The following is a 21532-nucleotide window of genomic DNA, read 5'->3' as shown; positions in this document are numbered from 1 at the left end:
GAAAAAGAGAAGAGTGGGGGGTGGGGGGTGGATTTTTTTTTTATTTTGAAAATTAAAAAAAAATTACTGCTAATAGTCTTGTTTTGTAATAGCTCAACAGGAGGACTTAGTTTTGGAACTCTGGGCTCTTCCACTGCTACAGCAACTACATCAGCTGCTTCAGTGGGCTTCGGGAGTGGACTTTTTGGATCAAAATCAACCACTGGCTTTACACTAGGAGGCACCAGTACAGGTAGAAAAGTCTCTTTTACAGCAAAAATTTGTATCAACAGTGAAGAAATAGATCATCTGTACACAAAAACTGGGTTGTCATAATGTGCTTGCTTTTTTTACAGTAGTTCTGTAGCTCAGAATATTACTTAAGTAGTTTTGTAAAAAGGTTTAATTGAATAGTTTAAAAGGTCATTCATTGATAATTATGCAGTATCAATGCTGCAGAAACACAGGTGCAGTTACCAGAAAACTCTGCCTGGGCCTATGTGTAAATTGTTCCATAATTTGAATCCTGATGTTTTCTAGAAATCTAACTCTTCATCCGGGATACTTAAAATTATGATTTACGATTGAGGTATATTTTGATCTGAAAAATATTTTAAAACATTGTGAGATTGATAGTATTTGTAATGTGGTATCTGTAACCCTGCAGTAGTAAACACTTCTGGTTTTGTTGTTTGTTTTTTTTTATGTCAGCAATATGCGTGAAGAAATGTATTAATATTTTCTTGCGTCTCTAACTCAGCCTGTGAACATACAGATTCTTACAGGAATATGGGAGTGCAAAAGAATAAACCTTCACTGACTGGAGGGTTTTTTTTTTTTTGAGCCATCATGCAAACATAACAATGAATTTTACTTTGGCTCCAATATTGTTAGACAAAATAGGTTTTTTTTCTTGTACACTTGTGTGAGTAGATAGGGGAAGTTCTAAGAACCGATCTACTAGAAATAAATTTAACAGTAGACTGAAAGTCTGTATTACTGTGTTTGCCTACATTGGGGTAATTTTCTTTTAGCTTTCAATGATTCTTTTGATCTTCTAATCAGATGTTTTTTAAAATATGAAATGGCATAGCACTATGTTCAAAATAATCTCTTTAAATTGCCAGTGGGGCAGAAGCCCTAAACCAAGACGTAGAATTTTACAAAGACTTTGGACTCTATAATCCTCTTCATTATAGTGTAAATCTGCTGGCTTACATGCTTGTGTTATGTACTGTCATATGGCTGAAAAAAACAAACTTGATACTAGTTTCCATATATTTGTTTACTTTCATTTATTGGGAATTTCAAACAATTTGTTATACTGCTGTGTTAACATCTGCTTCACCGTTAGCAGATTTTTATAAAGAAAAATGATGGGATTTGAAGTCAGTTATGCTTTAATTAGTGCTGCTGGTGCTTACAAATACCATTTTCTATGTTTAATGTTGTTTTGCTTTCAACGTACTACAGGAAAAACTTGTATAATAATCTACATATTGTCCCATGCTGCATTATTTCAGTGTTTTGTTTCATGTTGTTTACTGTCATAACTGCTCTGTGGTTTTCAATTACTATTCTTATTCTGTTTGTTTGGTTTTTTTCTTAAAGCAGGAACAGCAACAACTATTGCTACAGGACTGACACTAGGTAAGGACCTAATTTGGATTTTAACATTATACAGGCAAAAAAACTACAGATAGATCTTTATTGTAATGTAGAAAGTTAGTGGTCATATGTGAGCTTTTCCCCCATTTCTAATTGCAGTTTCCTTTGCAGTCCAAATGTTACAGCTGCAAAACAGAGTGGTGCCCCACAGTTCTGGGCACTGTTACTTGTTAAAGGGTTATTCCATTCCTATACAACAGTGACAGTGGTCATAGTGAAAAGTTAGACTTAATTTTTTGTGTCCCCCTTATGAGTTTCATCCTTCAGCAGAGGGGAGGTGGAAGACATTATCAAAGAATTCTTCATACAGAATGTCTTACTGTCATGAACTTTGTGTGAACAAGTCTGTTTGGTAATTGCCTTTTAGAAGAAGAGAGGGCTGAACTATGAAGGAACCTTGGGAATATTTTACTTTTCTTTCTCTGATGCATTGTCAGTGACTATTTTTCAGCTGTCATTGGAAATACAGGAATATGTGGGTAGTTGTGGTGGTTTTTTTTTCTTTCTTTTGAAACATCAGCAACTAAGATCTGAGGAGAAACCGAGCTTGAGTATGACACATGTTGGGGGCGGGAGTGGTGCTACAAGACAGAGTGCTGTCCAAGAACTTAAGCTAGGCTGTGAATAAATAGAGAAAAATGGTGTTGGATAAAGAAGCAGAAGAAGGGAGGAGCACCAGCTAGCCCAGAACAGACTGTGTGATGCATAATCACGCATGGCAGTCAGTACTATGCAGATGAACATGAATTCTTTTGAAGAGCTGAAAGAAATTATGTCATCCAAAACAGACACAGAGCAGTTACGGAGAATACCAAACATGTTTCTTATGCTTGCTTTTGTGGTTTGTGTATGTGTGTGCACACCCCTCCTCTACTTTTGGAATATGGATTCTAGAATATAAAATGTATTCTTGCCATAAAAACAGAAGTGGAAGCTTTATTTGATTTACTTTAAAAGTGTTGAAAAGCAAAGTTTGAGGGAATAACATCTCAGCATATTTTTATTGTTTACAAATTGAAAGGATATGTGCATCCATTTTAGTATGCATATCCAATTGAGAATTTTTAGTCTGTATTTTAGGCAATATTGTTTATGGCTCCATCTACCAATACTTTGCTGCTGCTATTAGATGCTCTTGGTGAAAGCTCTTATTTTTACAGGTTTTTCTTTTAGATTATCACTAGATATCATCTCCAGTCCATGATTAAAGTCCAGTGGATCACTAGGAATTCTGGAGCAAAAATGCCTGTATGATTAATGTAAACCTTTGAAATTTATCTGAAAGTGCTATGGGGATATTTTACTTGATGGAAGTGATCTTGCATGTAGTGGTGCTCATGATGGTTAAACGGGAATAGTTCAGAAGAGAAGATAAATTGAGCATTCAGTGTTGTAAGAGTGATCATTGGTTTTGGGTTTCTTTTAGGCACGCCTGCCACCACATCAGCAGCTACCACAGGCTTTAGTTTAGGTTTCAACAAACCTGCAGGTTCGGCCACACCGTTTGCTTTACCTGTTACTTCTACCTCAGCGGGTGGCCTATCGTTATCATCTGCTCTTACGTCGACTCCCGCAGCAGGTAGGAAAATGTTTAGGGTTTGGGTTTTTTTGTTTATTTTTTTTAATCAATAAAACTATGGTAAAACAGTTCTACACTAAGTTTTCCTGGTATTTACCTAATTTTTTAGAACTTCAATAAGGTTCATTGGACTTAAGTAGTTCTAAATTTGGGTACCCTAATGCAGGTAGATTTATGTTTATATTGAGGGCAGTATACAGACAGTATATAATCTGAGTCATTAGAAGAGTAGCAGTAGCTTGTTGGTCATGTAAGACCATTATTTTTGTTATTGTTAACCCCACTGAAGGTTGAGAGCTTCCTCAACTGAAAAGCTTGCAACTGAAAAGTTTGGAAAGTGTCTACCTTTTGTAAATGGTTTGAAATGGTTAACCAGTAGTGGAAACAAGATTTTTCCAGTGTAGTTCTCATACTGGCACATACTTGCCATCATATTTAACTTGGCTAAACTGCACTGTGCATGATGATAATTAAGACGAGTTCATTTTTCTTAACCTTAAGAGTCTGCATTTGAGCTCAGCTATCTGTGCCCTCTGTGCACTGTCCCTTAATACTTACGGTCTTTCTCTACTCAATTCCTCCCTCTCCTATCAAAAGCTGGGAAGCTTAATTCCAGAAAAAGGCTCAAGCTACCAATGAAATATTCTTGTGTCATCTGTCCTGTGTAAAATATTTTATGTTAAACATTAAAATATTAACATTTCAGCATTTTAATATAAAAAGTCAATAGCACTTGTTAGATCCATTACACTGTAAAATAAATTCTGTGCCAGGTTCTATATTCTCTAGTGTTCTGGGGGACTCTCAAAATTTTTTATATTGCAGGTAAATATGGACTAATCAGGATTATGATACTGTGGAACAAATTGCATAATTCAAAAGTCTCTAGTGGCTTTGTTTGGAAAGTCTGCAGGAAATGAAAACAATGATTGCATTTATTATCCAATCATGATAAAGACACTGTTCAGACCTTTCAGTTATTTCAAATTGTCTGTGGATGTATTTGAATGCAGTATCTGCATGAAGCTGGTTTGATTTCTGTGCAGGAACTACTGGCTTTACATTAAATTTGGGTGGTACAACTGCTCCAACTACAACTGCCTCCACAGGCCTTTCATTAGGAGGAGCCTTAGCAGGCTTAGGAGGTTCACTCTTCCAGAATACAAGCACAGCAGCAACAGGTAGAAGTTATGTTGTTTTTTTTTCCTCCTTTTGTCTCAAAATGTTGAAATTTAATGTATGATTACATAAATTCTTAATGTAAGATTTCTTTATATAAAATCTTAACACTGTGAAAGTATAATTTTTAAGTGTTACAGTTAGGAACAGTGTTGCTATCCATGGACAATAAAAATGAAATCTTAAGTCATTGGCTTCTTGCTCATTCTTAAATTCACTAGTACTTAACCCTTTTTTTTTTTAAATGAAGACACAAGGAAATCTTTGCCATTCCCATAATTGACACAAGGAAGTTGATCATAAATGGGAGAGGGTGATGATATACGTGTATCTCCTTTAACTGTGGAGAAGTTGAAAGATCCTTATTTTGGTGGCTTTTTGTCCAAATAAAATCTTTAACTGTTAGTATTGTTATTTCATGGCTTCCTGTCTTTTTCAGCTCTAGAGGAAAAACTTGTTGTTCTGTGTTGAAGTCTGGGTAACACTGCTCTTAATCTTTCTGTTTCATTTACAGTTTTAAGATGCTGATAAGTTATCTATCTAATTAGCTTCCTAATAATGTGAAGAAATTACGTAAAACACTTGTGTACAGTTGTATGAAACTTCATGCAGTCTGTTTTCTTCTCTGTTTATTTTGCCTTTTTTTATCCAAATGTAGTAAATGGATTCTGAAACTGCAAGCAAGGTTATATGTGCTTTCAGTTTAAAATAAGTTTTAATTATCAGTACTTCAAGTGCACAAATTCAGTTTGGGTTTCTTGTAGGACTTGGGCAGAATGCTTTGAGTTTGACTCTGGGGACAACTGCGGCTCCTTCAACTACTGCCAATGAAGGTCTTGGTGGTATTGATTTTAGTAGTTCTTCAGACAAAAAGAGTAAGTTTGTTTTAAAACATTCGTAATTTTTTTTTATTGAGAAAATTATCAGAGCACTGCAGCAGAGACACTTTTTGATTGAGTTAGGAATGTGGAATGAAAGCTGACAACTTTAACTCCCCCTGCAAGTCATTTCAGTTAATTTCAGTCTTAGATATTGTGCTTGCACAGAAAATGAAGATTTTGGTTGCAAATGCAATGTAATGTAAATTTATTTATTTAACATAAGTATAAGTCAATATCATACTTGAGAACGAAGATCTAAACTCTATCCTTTCGGAAGTGAAGACGCATAGGACCATTTGCTGAAAAACCGTGGCAGATTTCTGAGCAGTTATATGTCAAATAGCCACTAGAGGGGGGAGCAGAGCTATGTTTAGTAATGTATTGCTAATATGAAAAGTACTCAAACCAGCTTCCTCCAACTATAACAGATCTTAAACTTAGTTTAATTTTTTGAAAGCCTGAACAGTAAAAATGACCTATTTTAGGCTGCTCTTCTTCAAAGCTGTGTTTCTTGTGGTGTGTAGTTCTATCTGATACATTCTATCAAATTGTTAAAACCAGTTATAAAAGCTTTACCTCTGTGGTAACTTTGAAGTACTTAAGTACGGGAATATTGAGCATTGACATATGGACACTTCCTAATTTCTCTTGCTTTTATACTTCCAGAGTACGCTTAACTAAAGCAGATTCTAAAATATGCATTTTCTCTGAGAAATCAATACTGTTAACTTAATCTCTTCATTCCTTTCAGGAGCAAAATTTTGAATTGGGTATACCAATAGCTAGAAGAGAAGGAAATATAGGAACTCTGTGAAACCATTTTTACAGAGTAACATAGGTTGTGGAGACATAGTTCTTGATACTTGTAGAAGAGATAGCATATTGACTGTCCAAACTGTAGTGCTCTGCATGATGATGATTGGTTTGGAGATGATTACTGAAACTGGGAGTGATGAAAAAGTTCTGACTCCTAGGTTCTTATGGGATATCCATTACTATAATATTAGGATGTCACAATGCTTCTGTATTATACAAGTATCTTACAATGAGGACCAGACAACCACAGACTCAAAATCTACTTCAGTCTGACATCTCCCAGCATTGTGTTGCCCATCTCTTAGGGTGGAAACTTGAATGAGAACCTGAATTCCTCATATGGTGCATAGTAGAAATGGGTGCATGGGACTATCGCTGTCAGGATGATAAGCAGACATCCCTTAGCGCTAAGCAGTGGGAAATGTCAAAGCAGACTGTTTTTTGAGTTTTCCTTTTTTAAAATTTAGGTTTTAATTTAGGAGTGTTTCCCACAATGGATAGTGCTGGCTTAAGTGCCCCTGACAAATATCCCTGCCTGGGTGCTGCTACTCAGTTCTGTCAGTACAATTGTTTGTATATGAAGAACTGTGTTAAGGTTTGAGGGTGGTGGTTTTATGGTTTTGATCTTTTTATTTATTTTCCTTCCTGAAGAAAAGGAAGGGGGAGATGTGGCTGTGAAAGAAAAGTACCCTAGGAATCCCAGGGCAGATAGGGACTGGCACTCTTGTGCTCTCTTCTGGAATTAGTTATAAAAGGTTTTCCTTCTGAAGACTGTCTAATATTTCTTTAAAATACGGCTGCAGAAAAGAAGGTGTTCTTACACTTATTTTCCTCATATATTACTAAAAAGAATGTGAAAAATGTAGAAACTGGAGCACTTGCCCAGAAAGTAGTAAAATGTATCTTCTACTTTAAGTACTGTTCTGATGTACAGGAAAAAAAAAAGTAGCTGCAGAAAGAAAGCAAAGTATTTGTAGTTTTCTGCCTAATTTTCAGGTTATCAGCAGAGAAATGAGTCCTAAATTCTGGGTTTGTTTTTTTTTTTTTCTTTGAAATTTTGTGTTGATTTTTTTTCCCACCTTAGCAAAAGCCATAGGGAATGGTTGTGAGACTCCAGGTTCTCTGAATGTCCTGGTACTGGGTGACAGTGCCTGCAGACAATTTAAGTAGATGTTGCTTTTAAAAGAAGTAGCTTCTGCTGGCAGAAGCACTGGCTTAAATGTTTGCTTAAAATGGTTGAGGTGCTAGCATTAGCTACATAGCTGCTTTCTGCCTTGGTATCACTGAGAAGGAAATGAGGATGGGAATTGCATCCAGCTGAAGCAGATGAAGCTCACTTCTTGGGCTTTCTAAGTAAGCAAGCTTCCTAGCATTCTGCTATGGTGTGGGATGTGATTACTAACCCAGTTAGCCACAATATTGTTTTCAGCTCCATTCTGTTACTCAGAGGCGTTTGGCATCTTGATCCAGGGATTCATAGTTTGGAGTGTGTAGGTGGTAGGTAAGCAGTAACATCTTCAGTTCTGTGAAATCTCATTCGTTACTCAATGCGCTAGCAGAATTCTTAGGGAAGTCCAGTGGGCAAACCTTCATTACCCTCATATTTGAGAGGAGACTGCTATTGCTGAATTTAGACACTTGAGTGTTTAGTTGGTGCAGGTCTGAGTGAGTTGTGGTTGCATAAGCAGGAACAGATTTCTTATGCAACTGCAGTTGTTTATGCATTTGTAATGACTTGTATAGTGACACAAGATGTTTTGCGTTCTTTGCCAAGAAATTAGCTCCTCAACTGTTGAACCATGGTTCTTGAAAGATATCTATCTGTGAAGGGGGAGTAAATTAAAACATTCTTTTATGGCTAGCCTAGTCTGTTCCTTTTATCAAGAGACATCAGGCAGATTGCAGTCACTAATTCTTCCCTAAAAATCCCATTAATGTTGCCTTGTTTGTTCTTCAAAGTTTTATTTCTGACCTACAGTTTTTGTTTTCTAGGTGACAAAACAGGAACAAGACCAGAGTAAGTGTTCAGATTTTCTTTGCGTTTCATATCTTATTAGAAAACAGCTAAACTAAATATGTTGGCTTTTGTACTACTTCGATCTTGAAATGTGAATAACCAGTTTTTGCAACATGGACAATTTAGTAATCGTGCTTCATCATTTTAAACACTGCGATTTTCCCATCAAATGCAATACCTACAGCTTATCTGGCATCTGCTGTAGACTGATCACGTGATCTGAAAAATGGCTTTTGCAAATGTATACAGTGCTTACACCACAGGCTTGGACCATGGCATAGTATCCGTGTGCATAAATCTAAATCATTCCTAGTTGCAGCATACATGCAATGGGTGCAAAACTGTGTACAGTCACTTGAATGTTTTCATGATATTTAGTAATCGTGCAAAAATGTTTGGCAGGATTAAAGCACCATCTAAACATGCATTGTCTCTTGTAGAGATAGCAAAGCACTAAAGGATGAAAATCTACCTCCAGTAATCTGTCAAGATGTAGAAAATCTGCAGTAAGTAGTGTTTTTTATTTATGATAGTTGAATAGCTTAAGTATTATATGCTGTCAATGCTCCGTGACAAAAACACCCTACTGCAGGCTGCATGCAGGATAACTTACTACCCCAAGGACTTTTGGCAGGTTAACCTTGGGAACAGAATAGGCGGGTAGTTGTAGCAGCTGAAGTCTTAGCCTGGTTTGGTTTTCTTTTTTCAGCCTCACTTTTCCATGCATTTATGCAAATGGGCATGCCCAACAAATGTGCTCTTAGAATCTGATCCATCTCTCCCTGGGAGTATTAAGCCTATTGCATATGCATAGTAAGGACTGAACCTTATGTCCATGTTGCACGTGCATTGTGGATCTCTTCTGGAATAGAGAGAACTGCAAAAGAGCCTTCCCTCAGGCAGGAAGGAGGCAGGTTGTAGACTAAAGAGGCTGTATGTCACTGTATTGGAGTTCAAAGTAGTAATCACTTGTACATAGACATTATATGTTATAATATATGTATAAAAATAATTTATATACAGCTTGGTTTGTCAGGGTTCAGCATAATGTCTTAAATACTTGCTGTTGAAGTTTAAGGGGGGTTGGTGGTGGGTTTTTTTACAGTATTAGCAAGCTAGGAGTTAAGATAATGCTATGCTATACAGTAATTTTACTGTTCAGTACTTGATTTTGGAAAAAATAATAGCTATTTAAATAACGTGACCAAGAAGTAAACACTTGGGTACTTCAGGTTCAATATATTATGTTTCTTTCCTCTCTATTCCCTTCTTTTTCCCTTCCCCAGGAAATTTGTGAAAGAACAAAAACAAGTTCAGGAAGAAATTAGTAGAATGTCCTCTAAAGCAATGCTTAAAGTACAAGAAGACATTAAAGCTTTGAAACAACTTCTGTCTGTAGTTGCCAGTGGATTACAGAGAAACACTCTTAATATTGACAAGCTGAAAGTGGAAACTGCACAGGTATAATTAAATATAAATTTTGTTATATAGAGTTTGTATGTTGATTATTTCATATAGGATAACTAGGCTTCTTTATCAGTCAAGTTAACACATGTGTCCAAAATAAAATCATTGTGAATAAAGTGAAAAATTGAATCCCTTCTAATCTATTTGAATCTACCAGAGGAGACTGATATCTGTGATGTCAGTATTTTCAGATGAGTACAATAGCAATAAAATTATTTTTATTCCGCAAAGGCAACAGAAGGGAATGTGCGCCTACTTTTAGTTCAGTTTCAGTCATATAGTCAGCTGCCAGTGAAAGCATGTTTGTAACAATGTGCTGGACTCTGGAATAGCAGAAACTCAAATATGTTTTGTTCTGGAGACATGAAAACAAAACAAAACCAAACCAAAAAACCCACCCCATAACTTTTCAGGGACCAAAATATCTCAACGAGCACCAGTATTCATTTATTGAACTTGAGTCACAACTCTGTCCACCAGTCTACATCTTAACTGTGCAATCAGTTTGAGCTCAAGTTTTGATGCAAGTGCTTTTCAAGTTAAGTTCTGTACTGCTTTTTCTTTCATCTGGCATGTCAAGGCTGCTTGCTATATAAGTAAGTGTATTTTATTCTGAAGAAAAAATGTTGATGTTTTTTCTAAATCTTGTGATACCAAAAGGAAATAGTCTATAGTTGTGCCTTGCCAACAGTTTTCTGTGAAAACAAAAGCTTGTTACTGATATTTCATATCATTCTCATATTTCTGTAAATGATGCAGTTGAGAATAATTGCGGAACCATGCACTGAGAAATTCTTAATGGTAGAGTTATTAGAAAATATTAAACAGAAGTGTATACTGTAATTATCAGGCATTTAAAGATCACGTTGATAGAAAAAGAGGCTTTTTTTTAAAAACTAGTTATCTCTTTTTTTTTAAAGGCGAAATAATCCTTTTTGCTCTATTTCTTCTCTTCTAGGTGTGTTACTTCCTTGCATTTGACTATTGCTCTTTCCCCCCCTAGTCCTCAATAATTGTAACAAGGTTTCTGAAGTACAATAGAAATTAGGTCTTATCTCTGACAGTTTAGTGCAATATTTTCCCAACTTCTGAAAGCACACTGAGCTCTCAGTATGTTGTGTTGTTTGTTCCTTCCCCAAACTTCTGCTGGTATTTGCAGTTCTTCAGCTTTCTGGCAGTCTGTTCTTGAATTTCTGGTCGATTCCATCACAGTGTTAACTTAAATATTTGAAGAAAACTGAGTGAACTACTGTGAGTGAACAGTAGAGTTGTAGCTATTTTTTAACACTTCATACAGAACCTCTTCTCTTATTAATTCTCCCTATTTATTTAGGAGCTAAAGAATGCAGAAATAGCATTACGAACACAGAAAACTCCTCCTGGTCTCCAGCATGAAAATACAGCCCCAGCAGAGTGAGTTACTGTTACTCATAAAAAATAGTCAATAACATAGCTTGGAAAAGAAAAGGCTCCAGGGAGACTGTATTGCCCGTATTGCAGCCTTTCAATACTTAAAAGAGGCTTAAAAGGAAAATGGGGACAGACTTTTTAGCAGGACTTGTACTGATAGGACGAGGGATAATGGTCTGAAAGTGAGAGGGTTGATTCAGACTAGATATAAGGAAGAAATTTTTTATGATGAGGGTGGGGAAATACTGGAACAGGTTGCCCAGAGCAGTGGTAGATGTCTCATTCGTGGAAACATTCAAGGTCAGGTTGGACAGGGCTCTGAGCAACCTCATCTGGTTGAAGATGTCCCTGCTCATTGCAGGGAGGCTTGAACTACATGACCTTTAAAGGTCCATTCCAACTCAAACCATTCTATGAACTTCGTAGTAAGATTTTTTTTTTCTGCTTCTTGTAACATATGTACTGAATGCTTCATAGAATCGGTGTTTTATTTGTGCACTTAATTTATCTTCATCTCAGACATGAGAAATACAGTCTTTACGCTCCACTAGTAGAGAGACATCAAGAATGTCATAGAGCATAACTTGCAATTAATGAAATGCAAATTGGCGGCTAATATAGATCAGATTTAAAAAAATAGTGGCAAATAAGTGAAGTTTAGTCATACTACTTCATTGTTTTTATTTACCTAGCTACTTCAGAATCTTGGTTGAGCAGTTTGAAGTACAGCTGCAGCAATACAGGCAACAAATAGAAGAACTGGAAAATCATCTTGCTACTCAAGCAAATAATTCACACATAACTCCACAAGGTAAATGTTTCAATTTTAATGTTTCATACACAAAAAATAAATCTTACATCTATAAGAAAAAATCAGTAATTCATCTCCCCTTTTGTTATTGTTGACTTTTCTTATTTAATGTACAGAAATAAGTGTTCAGATAGATTCTGTAGTTGTTCAATGTAAAGATGAAAGGATTTAAAGGTTAAATTCATAAATTTTCTTGAGCTTTGTCAAGATGGATCCAGTTTCTGAGGTGTAATTTGTAAGCCTGGTTTGCTTTGCATGGAAATTTTGATACTTAGGTATGTAGGAGTAGAAATCATAACTTCTGAACATCTGAAAAATAGGGTATGAGGAAGCATGGTATGTTTTACACTTTTTTTTTGTCTGAGTTAAGCACCATTCTCGTAAAATAACTTGAGTGTTCTCTATATTTAGGTAGGGCACTTGCATAGGAGCTGGAAATGGAAGTTTGGGGCTTATAGGGGGGCCAGGGCGCATCTGAGACATTATTTTGCAAACGCTTGAACTCCAGTTTTGCACTGCCTTTTCTGACAGTATCTATCTAATCCATTTGCATTTTGCTTCTTTAAAATTCCTAGTGAGCTCATAAACGTCAGTGAAAGCTCCCTACTCTTCAGTTTTTCATTGACTTATCTCAGTATTGCTTGATACATTGATTCAGTTCTGCTTCCAAACCATTTTTCTTTCTTTTGCCTTTGTCTATATCTATTGTTCTTGTGGTTAACATAACAGTGAGAAAATCTGTTTTCCTTTCACTTTGGCTTCTGTCTTCCTTCCTCTGTCTCCTTCTAGTAATACAACTTTTCTGTCCACCTCCTATTTTTAGATGAGCTCTTTATGCAGCAGAGGTGCTTATTTATGGAAGATACCAAAATGTCTTCACCATCGTAGATGAGGGATACCCCACCCCCCCGTAAAGTCTGAGAAATTATGCAGTTGTTTGGGATGTAAGGTTCCTTTCAGAAGACTATCTTGCTGTCAAAAATGCAGGCGTGGAGAAGAAGATGGATTTTCTGGGAAAGGTGTTCTGTAGTCTTTCGTCTACAAAACTCTGAGCTGGGTGGACAATCCTGACAAACCATGAAAGTGAGAGCATTGACGTCCGCTATGTCTGCCTCCTTCCCATCAGCATCTACCTATATAAGGCTGTGGTCTGGGACTTTCTATCTTCCACTGGGCTGTCTGACCAGACAAATATGGGTGTCTGCTCTGCCAGCTCCAGATCAAAATGGGAACTTTTCCTTAGTTTGGAGCCTGTTGGCATTGCCTTCAGTTCTGACTGACTGAGAAAATTTAGTCTCGTTTGCTGCTGTGTAATTCAATCTTGAGAGAATCTCTCTGGTCAGAGAATACTGACTTCTGGACAGTAGTCTCCTGGTTGGTTGCCACTTCTTTGACTATAGAAATGTTTATCTTCTGGGCCATTTTAGGTACGGGTCCTCCAATAAGCAGTGATTTTCAAGTGCGTGGCTTTTTGCGCCAAATAATACTTGAACATCTTGCCATCACAGGATGGTACCTAGACTCTGGACTTCATATGTCAAAAATAAGAGAACTGTCTAGACCTAGCTTCCAGAATGGAAGATCTGTTGAATCCTGAGGGTCCTCTGTCTTTTCATGTGATCTTCTTGTCTGTCCAGAGTATGAGAGGGATGCCTTCCCAGATTTTGCTCCGTTTTTTCAGCAGTTTCTGCTATAATCTAAATGTTCCTTGCTTGTGTAGGCAAGGCTCAGTCTGTTGTGCCAGCATAGGCAGACTGTCAACAAATGATCTAGTCAACACTATTGCACATGTAGCCTTTACCATACAGGAAAAACTTCCTTTATCATACAGGAGACCATGACTCAGAAGGTCTTGAAAATTTTGAAATGTCTAGTATTCAGTATCTATAAATTGCCTCCAGATTCTTTGGAAACTTGTGGCCAGTCCTCCTAGATACTGCTGCCTGCACAACCTTGCAGATTGGTGTGAGATTTATTCCCCAGCTTTTCTTTTTCAGAAAGAAATGCAAATCATAATGGAGAAATTCCCCTATGGAGAGGCAGACCTTTTCAGTTCACAAATCATTGCTAGACATACACATCTCCAAGAACTTGATAGCTACTATTTGCATTTCAGTAGGTTATGTGTATTCTTCAGAGGAAATGCAGAAGCTGATCTTTTCACAGTGAAAAATCACTTAGTTTAGCACTTTTTTTAGCACTTCTCTCTCCTCTGTTTTGGTACAATGTTTCAGTCCTTTCAGAAAAGCATTTTTCTCAGCAAATGTCTTGTTTCGCCAAAACCTCTGAGATTTCCCCTTTAATCCTAAAGTTTTGCATTAGTTGGGTCAGTGCACTGAAAACACTTTCATATCTGTGTGGGAAGTAGGATAGCCTAAATATAAGACTTTATGTAGGCAAGAAGGCTCCCCATTGTGTTTTTCTGTGTATGATATGCTTGTGGGCAGAGCTAGTATAAGGGTTGCTGGGAGGTGTTTAAAATGTAAGTAAAGCGTCCCTTCTACTGCTCTCTTGGGCAAAACCAACTGAACGCTTAACTGTGCTTTATGTCAAAAAGAGTGGAAAATGTATACAAACACAAGAAAATCTGATTTAACTGTATTTATGTAAAAAACCAATGAAGTGAAATGTTCCTGAGTAATTAGATAAAGTTAAGTCAAATAATATTTTTAGCTTTGCTAAATGATAGAATTGTTAGAAACACATTACCATGTATATAAAAATAAATCTGAAGCAAGAGTACTTTTCAAAATGAAGTTTGAAGCCCTTTCAAAAAGTGGCCCTTGAGTGACTTATGTCACCCAGTTGCTCTCAAATCCTGTATTTCTTTTAGATATAAGCTTGTTCTCATGCAGTTGTTTTTGTGCTTTGTGCTCTATGGGTTTTGGGTGGGCTTCTTGCTTCATTATATAGACTAAATCTATTCTCCTTGTGGTAAGATTGTCACTTAGCAATAATTTATGTGTCTGTTACAGATTTGTCTATGGCAATGCAGAAAATCTATCAAACATTTGTAGCTTTAGCTGCACAACTTCAATCAATACATGAAAATGTAAAGGTATGTTGTTTTGATGTGTTCCTGTGTATTTAGTGAAAACACTACAAAGAGTCACATCTTGAAAATGTAATGTATCTTCAGGTTTTCTTTTCTTTTTCTGTTAAATTAACTGCTTTTAAAAATTTTCATCCTGTTCTGGAGAATTGGTGATAGCAACTGACCACAGTCATTTAGGTTACAAAATATTTTTCACCTAACTCTTTTTCCTTTTTAATTGTTGATCATTTTTGAAATGTCTGTCTTTGAGCTCATGCTTGTATGTTTTGCTTTTTTCCCAATGACTTCTTGATTTCAAGCAAAGATGATAAAAATCTGCTTTTATGCAAATAGGTAACAGAAAAAAAAAAATTGGTATTCATATGTAAGATTTTTCAACGTGTCAGAAAATTCCAGGGAAAATTGTGTTCCGGCTGGCTTAATTATTTTTAATGTCGTTTTCATGGAAAGTCCTATGTATAGAAAAGAAGACTACTGTGAAAAAATGCTGATATATCAAAGGTCCTAGCTAGGCTAGGGTTGGTTTTTTTTTTTTTCTAGTGTGGATTTTGGCTTAAATTTCCCATTAACAGTTCTAGATGTATTAGCACAATGTCCATGTCCTACAATCCGTAATTTTGGTTTTTTGATCATCAGAACTCTTCTTGGTTACAAAAAAAAACCCTTGGAGTACAAGTGTTTGGGATTGTTTCTGCCAAGTGGCTTCCTTAATGGAATAGCTCTGGTAAATCTCTGCTTGTTTCCTTCTCAAAGCTGCTTCTGTACATTTTTGCTAGTTCTCTAAACATCTGAAACTTTTTACCTTTCCCGAATAAAGTTCAGGAATACTGAGGATCTTGTATGAACTGGATTCTTTTGCATTGCATTGCTTCTGTGAGCATGGATATTCACTGGATTACAGCTACCTGCCATCAGATATTTGTGCTGCTCTTAGCTAACTCGGTTTTGGTACCAGATATAGAATATATCAGCTCCTCCGTAATTTTGGCAGAGTTTCACAAAAAGGATCCAAAAGGTGTTCTGGGCTCTTCACTTCTGTGACCTGAGTGTAGCCCGAACTCATGCAAGTAGTCTTTGTGATGGCACTGTTTTGTTGTTCTTCAATTTGAAGAGCTGGATTAATGGACAGGTATAAGCAATAGTATCTTCCGTCCCTTGTCAGTGACTGAATAGGAAAAACTTTACTTCAGCTTGAGGAGTATTCTAGCGCCTAAGGAGTTGGTTTGAGGATTTTTCTTTCTTTTGGGGAATTTTTTTGAGACTTAATCTAGTGGTGGGACATGAAGGCTGATATTTTGGAAGACACAATTATAAATAAAGCTTCAAAAATCAGAAAAAATGAATGCACTGCTTAAGTGGATCTGTCGTTCTGACCATCTGTTTTAGTTTATCAGCTAGGAAATACTAGGAGAGGAGAGCAGTTTTGAAACTGCTGTCTCTGGCTTATTTGATGGTTGTGATATGGTTTGTGAAGACAAAGCTGTGACCGCAATTCATTCCTTTGTCTGAAGTAGGCTTTCTGGTTTGCACATACACTTTGCAAAGGTCTGAAGTTGTAGAATAATACTGCCTGAAACATCTTTGCACTGAGCTAGTTGTTAAAGATGTTTATATCACATATGAACATATAGATAAATTCTGTATCCAAGGCCAGTGAAGAGTAAAATATGCTTAGGCACAATTCAGGTAGAGAGTGTCGTTAAATCATTCCGCACAGAATGGTGTTAAGAACTGCTCTACAATGTCTAACGGCATTTCTGTCAGCTCCTATGGCAGTCAGTAGGGCATTGTATTAAATCTCATCAGAGTTCTGCGAATGTCTTTTCTCTCCAAAGACAGCACTCCTGGTGTGATAATGAGGTCCTTTCTGTGTGTTTCATGCTGTTGCTGATTGAAGAGTTGTAAGCCTAAGTCTAATCCTGAGTCAGAATTTTTGAACTGTAAACTCCTCTTCTCGGAAACAAACACATCCTTAGCTAGGAACACAGGACATAGTAGGTCTTCCATAAAATTCAATTGAACTTACTGTGTTTTGGTAGCAACTAGGACCACACAGCCATTTGCTCACTCCCCTGGCTGGGGTGGGGAAGAGAATCAGAAGAGTAAAAGTGAGAAAACTTGTGGGTTGAGATAAAGACGGTTTAATAAGTAAAGCAAAAGCCGTGCACACAAGCAAAGCAAGACAAGGAATTAATTCACCACTTCCCCCCGGCGGGCAGGTGTTCAGCCATCCCCAGGAAAGCAGGGCTTCATCATGTGTAATGGTTATTTGGGAAGACTGTAACTCCAGACATCCCCCCTTCCTCCTTCTTCCCCCAGCTTTATATACTGGGCATGACATCTCACATGGTATGGAATATCTCTTTGGTCAGTTGGGGTTGGCTGTCCCAGCCATGTCTCCTCCCAACTTTTTGTGCACCCCCAACCTACTTGCTGATGGGATGGTATGAGGCCTCGGCTGCTTAGCAATAACTGAAAACATCAGTGTGCTATCAACATTGCTTTCATCCCAAATCCAAAACATGGTACTATACCAGCTGCTAATAAGAAAATTAATTCTATCCCAACTGAAATAATGACAAAGACGTTTATTCTTTTTACGTTACCCAAGATATCAGTAGTTCCTTTATATGTGACAGACCAAAGTCACTCATGATGAACAGGCCAAGCCAGGTGTTGCCACAGAAAGTGGAGTTTTGTTTGGGGAAGGGGCATAGGGGAGGGGACACACAACAGATTTAGGCTACTTGTTACTCTGAAGCAGAGTGATCTATTTTGCTCTGCATTACATTGTTGATTTTTATGTTATGAGCTAGCAACATAGCCATATTTTGCCTTCTTGGTGGGGGTCAGCTAGTACAGTGATACAAATGGAATTGTGCTGATTTACACAGGCTTTGAAAGATTTTGATACCATTCACTATGTTAGTCTGTTACGCTTGACTGCTTTGCAGAATTTAAGTAAGGAAACTTCTGGCTGTAGCTGATGCAAAACAATTCTCTCCGCCTCATAGCTTGATGAGATCCTTGGTTGGTTTTTGGGGATTTTTTTTGGGTGGGTTTTTTGTTGTTGTTTTTTGGGTGTTGTGTTTTGTTGTGTTGGTTTGGTTTTTTTTAAGGAAATTTTACTTATAACTTAGTTTCTCTATATCCTTATTAAGTTAAAGTTCTATGTCAAATACACTGAACTAAAATGGCTTCCCCCCACCCCCTTCAGATGCTCAAAGACCAATACCTTGGCTACAGGAAAACCTTTCTGGGAGATGCTATGGATGTGTTTGAGGCAAGACGAACAGAAGCCAAGAAGTGGCAGAGTGCGCCACGTGTTACCACTGGACCGACCCCTTTCAGCAACATACCAAACGCAGCAGCCGTTGCGATGGCTGCAACACTTACTCAGCAGCAACAGCCTGCTACAGGTCTGAGTGCATTCAAGTTATAGATTATTAGTGTTACGACAATAGTAAATTTGTGTAAAATTTTCTATGAAGTCTTCCTTTGTGTTAGACTAAAAATCTAAACGTTGTGATGAGCAAAGTTACTGATAAATAGCCAATAGAAAAATGCAGGGTAGACTTAGCAATAATTATGCAACAGATACTTAATCTTGTGAATTTACTTGTATTAGTGGTATTTACTGTATTGTTCTAACTTACCCCTTGGAATGTGAGTCTCCACTCTTAAGTAACATCTCTGAATACTCATAGCCTCTTTCTAGAATTGTATGGTTATAGTAAATTATTTCAAAGCAGTGAGGAGAGAATATCTAAATGCATATTACCTTTTTCTTATGTAAAATTAATAATGCATTTTTATATAGCACTTTGGAATTGTAAAATGAAAAATGCTGTAGAACAGGAAGGATAGTAGAGCAAAAATCTGTAGAATAGGAAGACAGATGCCTGGCTAATTATTTTATAGCCAACTCCTTTGTCAGGGTCATGTTGGAGCAGTTTTTGCTGCCCATTCTGCTGTTGCGAATAAATATTAGCAGAGTGAATCAGTGGTTCTGTGTGTGCATGTGTGTAAAAGGAAGACCAAAACAGAGGAAATGCATCACCCACTGCTCATGAAGAATGGATATGTATGGCAAAGGAAATAACTTAAGGCACCTTAGTTGATGCTGTTAAATTAACCAGTGCTTCTCCGAGAGGGATTCCGAAATGTAGAGAATTGAATTAATATTTAATCACTTAACAGAAATAAGATAAATTCCATGTAACTTTACCTGGACATGGATATGCCTATGTCAGGAAATTATGAAAAGCATAGTTAACTTCATTCTACCATTTATTTTCTAAAATGTTGTTTATTATGGGTGTACTGAAAGTCATATTAGCACCTTTTCCTTTTCTTGTCTTAAACCATTCAAAATATGACTGCTGTTATTAATTGGAGACCTATGCAGCAATCACCCTAAATTGGACAAACTATTAGATTGTGCTTGCCTTCTCCAAAATAAGAAAATACAATGCGCTTCCAGCCCTGGCCCTTATAAACAGCAAGGAGATGGATTTTACAAAACAAATATGCCACGATATTTTGAATGCAACAAAAAATGAAGTATTTATGAAATATTTCTCTGCTAAATTTCCATCATAGACCACAGTCTTCCTGTTGCTGCTATGTTAATCTATGGAAATTTTGTTGAAGTGACATCTGCAAAAGAGTCTGGTTTTAAACAGAAAACATGAGATAATGTACTGTCACACTTCAGGGGTTTTAGAACACATAGAAGCGTGGCTTGTGCAGCCTAATGTTGCCAAAGTTGTTCCCTGTCCCTTCATCTCTCTCCTTGTTTCATGTTTCTTTAAAATATTCCCCATAGTCATTACAGGATTAGTTGTATATGAAAGTCATATACTTGGGATGTCACGTTTAAAGTTACACCTGCGTTTTATACCTGCATTTTCATGAATTGGGGTGAGGGATTTGAACTTCCTCTTCCTAGTCCAGATTCAAGAGAACTACTAGTAGCTTCAGTAGATTGATGCTACTTATGGCATGACTTCAGGAATATTCTCTTAGGAGTAGGAGTGAAGGGGGGAGGAAGGCAGAATTGGCCTGTACCAACACAACCTGAGGTAAGGTGACTTTATACCTTGAGGTATTTTGTGACATTTTGTAGTGAAAGGAGCAAATGGGAGCGTGTGTAGGTTGGGTTTTTTTGGTTGATTGTTATGGTGGAGTATCTTAAAAGCCAAAAATGTGCCAATTACAAGAGTGATGCAGATAGAACAAAGCCATTAACTTACATCAGACAGGCCAACAAAAGTAGACAACAATTTGATTGCTACTTATTCACTTGGAATATTGTCATCCTCCATGCAACTCACTTGAGGACTTGGACAAATAGAGGTGGATTGATATTTTGAGTGGCACTTCAAGAGTACTTAAAACTCTCAGAAAATAGGGTTGGATGGAACTTGAAGTCACCTTTTCTGTTCCTCTAGCTCAAAAGCAGGATTAGTCAGGCCTGAATTATTCCAGAGAGATCTTAAAGTCTTAAGAGGTTGCTAGAAAGGAAAACTTCACAGCTTTCCTAAATTACTGATTTTTCCCAACAAGTTACCTGAAACTTCTTAGCTTCAGATTAAGGCTGCCACTTTTTGTCTTACTCTTAGTGGAAAAGGAGAAGAATCTATTCTTTCAGTTTTGCAGGAATCTAAATATTTAAAGACTGCTTCCTCTTCATTTCCTTTTCCTTGTTTGAGTTTTCAGATGGCCATTTGCTGCAGTAAAACTGCAAACGTTTACATGTTTTAACTTTTGTGTTATGTTGTTATGAATTCGATAAATATCTGTTAGAAGTTAAAATCATGCGTATTTGTTTGCAAGATCTAGATCCTGAAGAGTGGGATAGATGAGGGATGGTAGAAGGTTATGAGGGAAAAGATTATGAAATGAGGTTGTATGTAAGGGGGGGGGAGGGAGCATCTGTGTAATACCTGACCTGCTGTTCTTGGAGATAAGAATAAAACAAGAAAATTAAGCTAGGCTTTAAAGTTTTTTGACTAAGATCTAATATATGGTACTCTAGTATTGAGGGATCAGGATGGTTAGTCTCTTTTTTAAAAAAAATATTTCATGTTTACATGGTTAAGTCTATTTCATAAGATTAATTTAGAGTTAGTTACTGTTCTTTCTCTGAAAAAGATAAATAATAATTTATTTTAAATTTGTGTTCAGAAGTCAAAGGTTTAGTAGCTACATCTAAGCTGTGGGATCAGGGAATGTTTCCCCAGTTCCTGGGTGTAAATATGCACCCTATTTATGTTCTCTCTGTATGCCAAGACATGTCTGGCTTCTATTGAAATAAATAAAGCCAGTGGATCCTGGCCATATGGAAGAAAGGGAGCAAAGATGCAGTCCGCTGGTCTCCTGGGATGGATAATCAGGAAACCAGGACTGTGACGTGCGCACTGCAGCACAATTTTTGTGCAGTTTTTTTGAAGCTAGAGTTATTAACATTATGCTTAAGTCTTGTCTGCACACAAACTTTCTCCCTAGTTTAGCACTTTTGCTCTGAGCACAGTTTTATTGGTAGCAGTGAGGCTGGTCGTGCTTTTGTGCAGTAGCAGCTAGATTTTTAACCATTGCCCCAGCTGCACCTTCCCTGATGTCCTGGTTTGAGGACATCTTGAACAGCATGGGAGTTTTTAAAATGATG

General features: G+C 37.1%; 1 protein-coding gene across 1 annotated transcript in view; it reads left to right on the top strand.

Moving 5' to 3' along the window:
- Window positions 1-63: 63 nt before the first annotated feature.
- NUPL1 (nucleoporin like 1) overlaps window positions 64-21532 on the top strand; it is a gene marked incomplete at its 5' end in the record, with an annotated part of 33378 nt that continues 11909 nt past the window's right edge. Inside the window, 12 exons of the mRNA XM_009890639.1 lie at window positions 64-232; window positions 1594-1629; window positions 3074-3226; window positions 4273-4407; window positions 5170-5280; window positions 8095-8119; window positions 8560-8625; window positions 9406-9580; window positions 10920-10999; window positions 11689-11807; window positions 14783-14865; window positions 18080-18281. Of these exons, the coding sequence (XP_009888941.1) occupies window positions 64-232; window positions 1594-1629; window positions 3074-3226; window positions 4273-4407; window positions 5170-5280; window positions 8095-8119; window positions 8560-8625; window positions 9406-9580; window positions 10920-10999; window positions 11689-11807; window positions 14783-14865; window positions 18080-18281 (1354 nt within the window). The remainder of the gene's footprint in view (window positions 233-1593; window positions 1630-3073; window positions 3227-4272; window positions 4408-5169; window positions 5281-8094; window positions 8120-8559; window positions 8626-9405; window positions 9581-10919; window positions 11000-11688; window positions 11808-14782; window positions 14866-18079; window positions 18282-21532) is intronic.

This window comes from Charadrius vociferus, unplaced genomic scaffold, assembly GCF_000708025.1.
Source record: "Charadrius vociferus isolate BGI_N301 unplaced genomic scaffold, ASM70802v2 scaffold278, whole genome shotgun sequence".
NCBI lineage: Eukaryota > Metazoa > Chordata > Aves > Charadriiformes > Charadriidae > Charadrius > Charadrius vociferus.
This window is presented reverse-complemented; position numbering and strand designations above follow the sequence as displayed.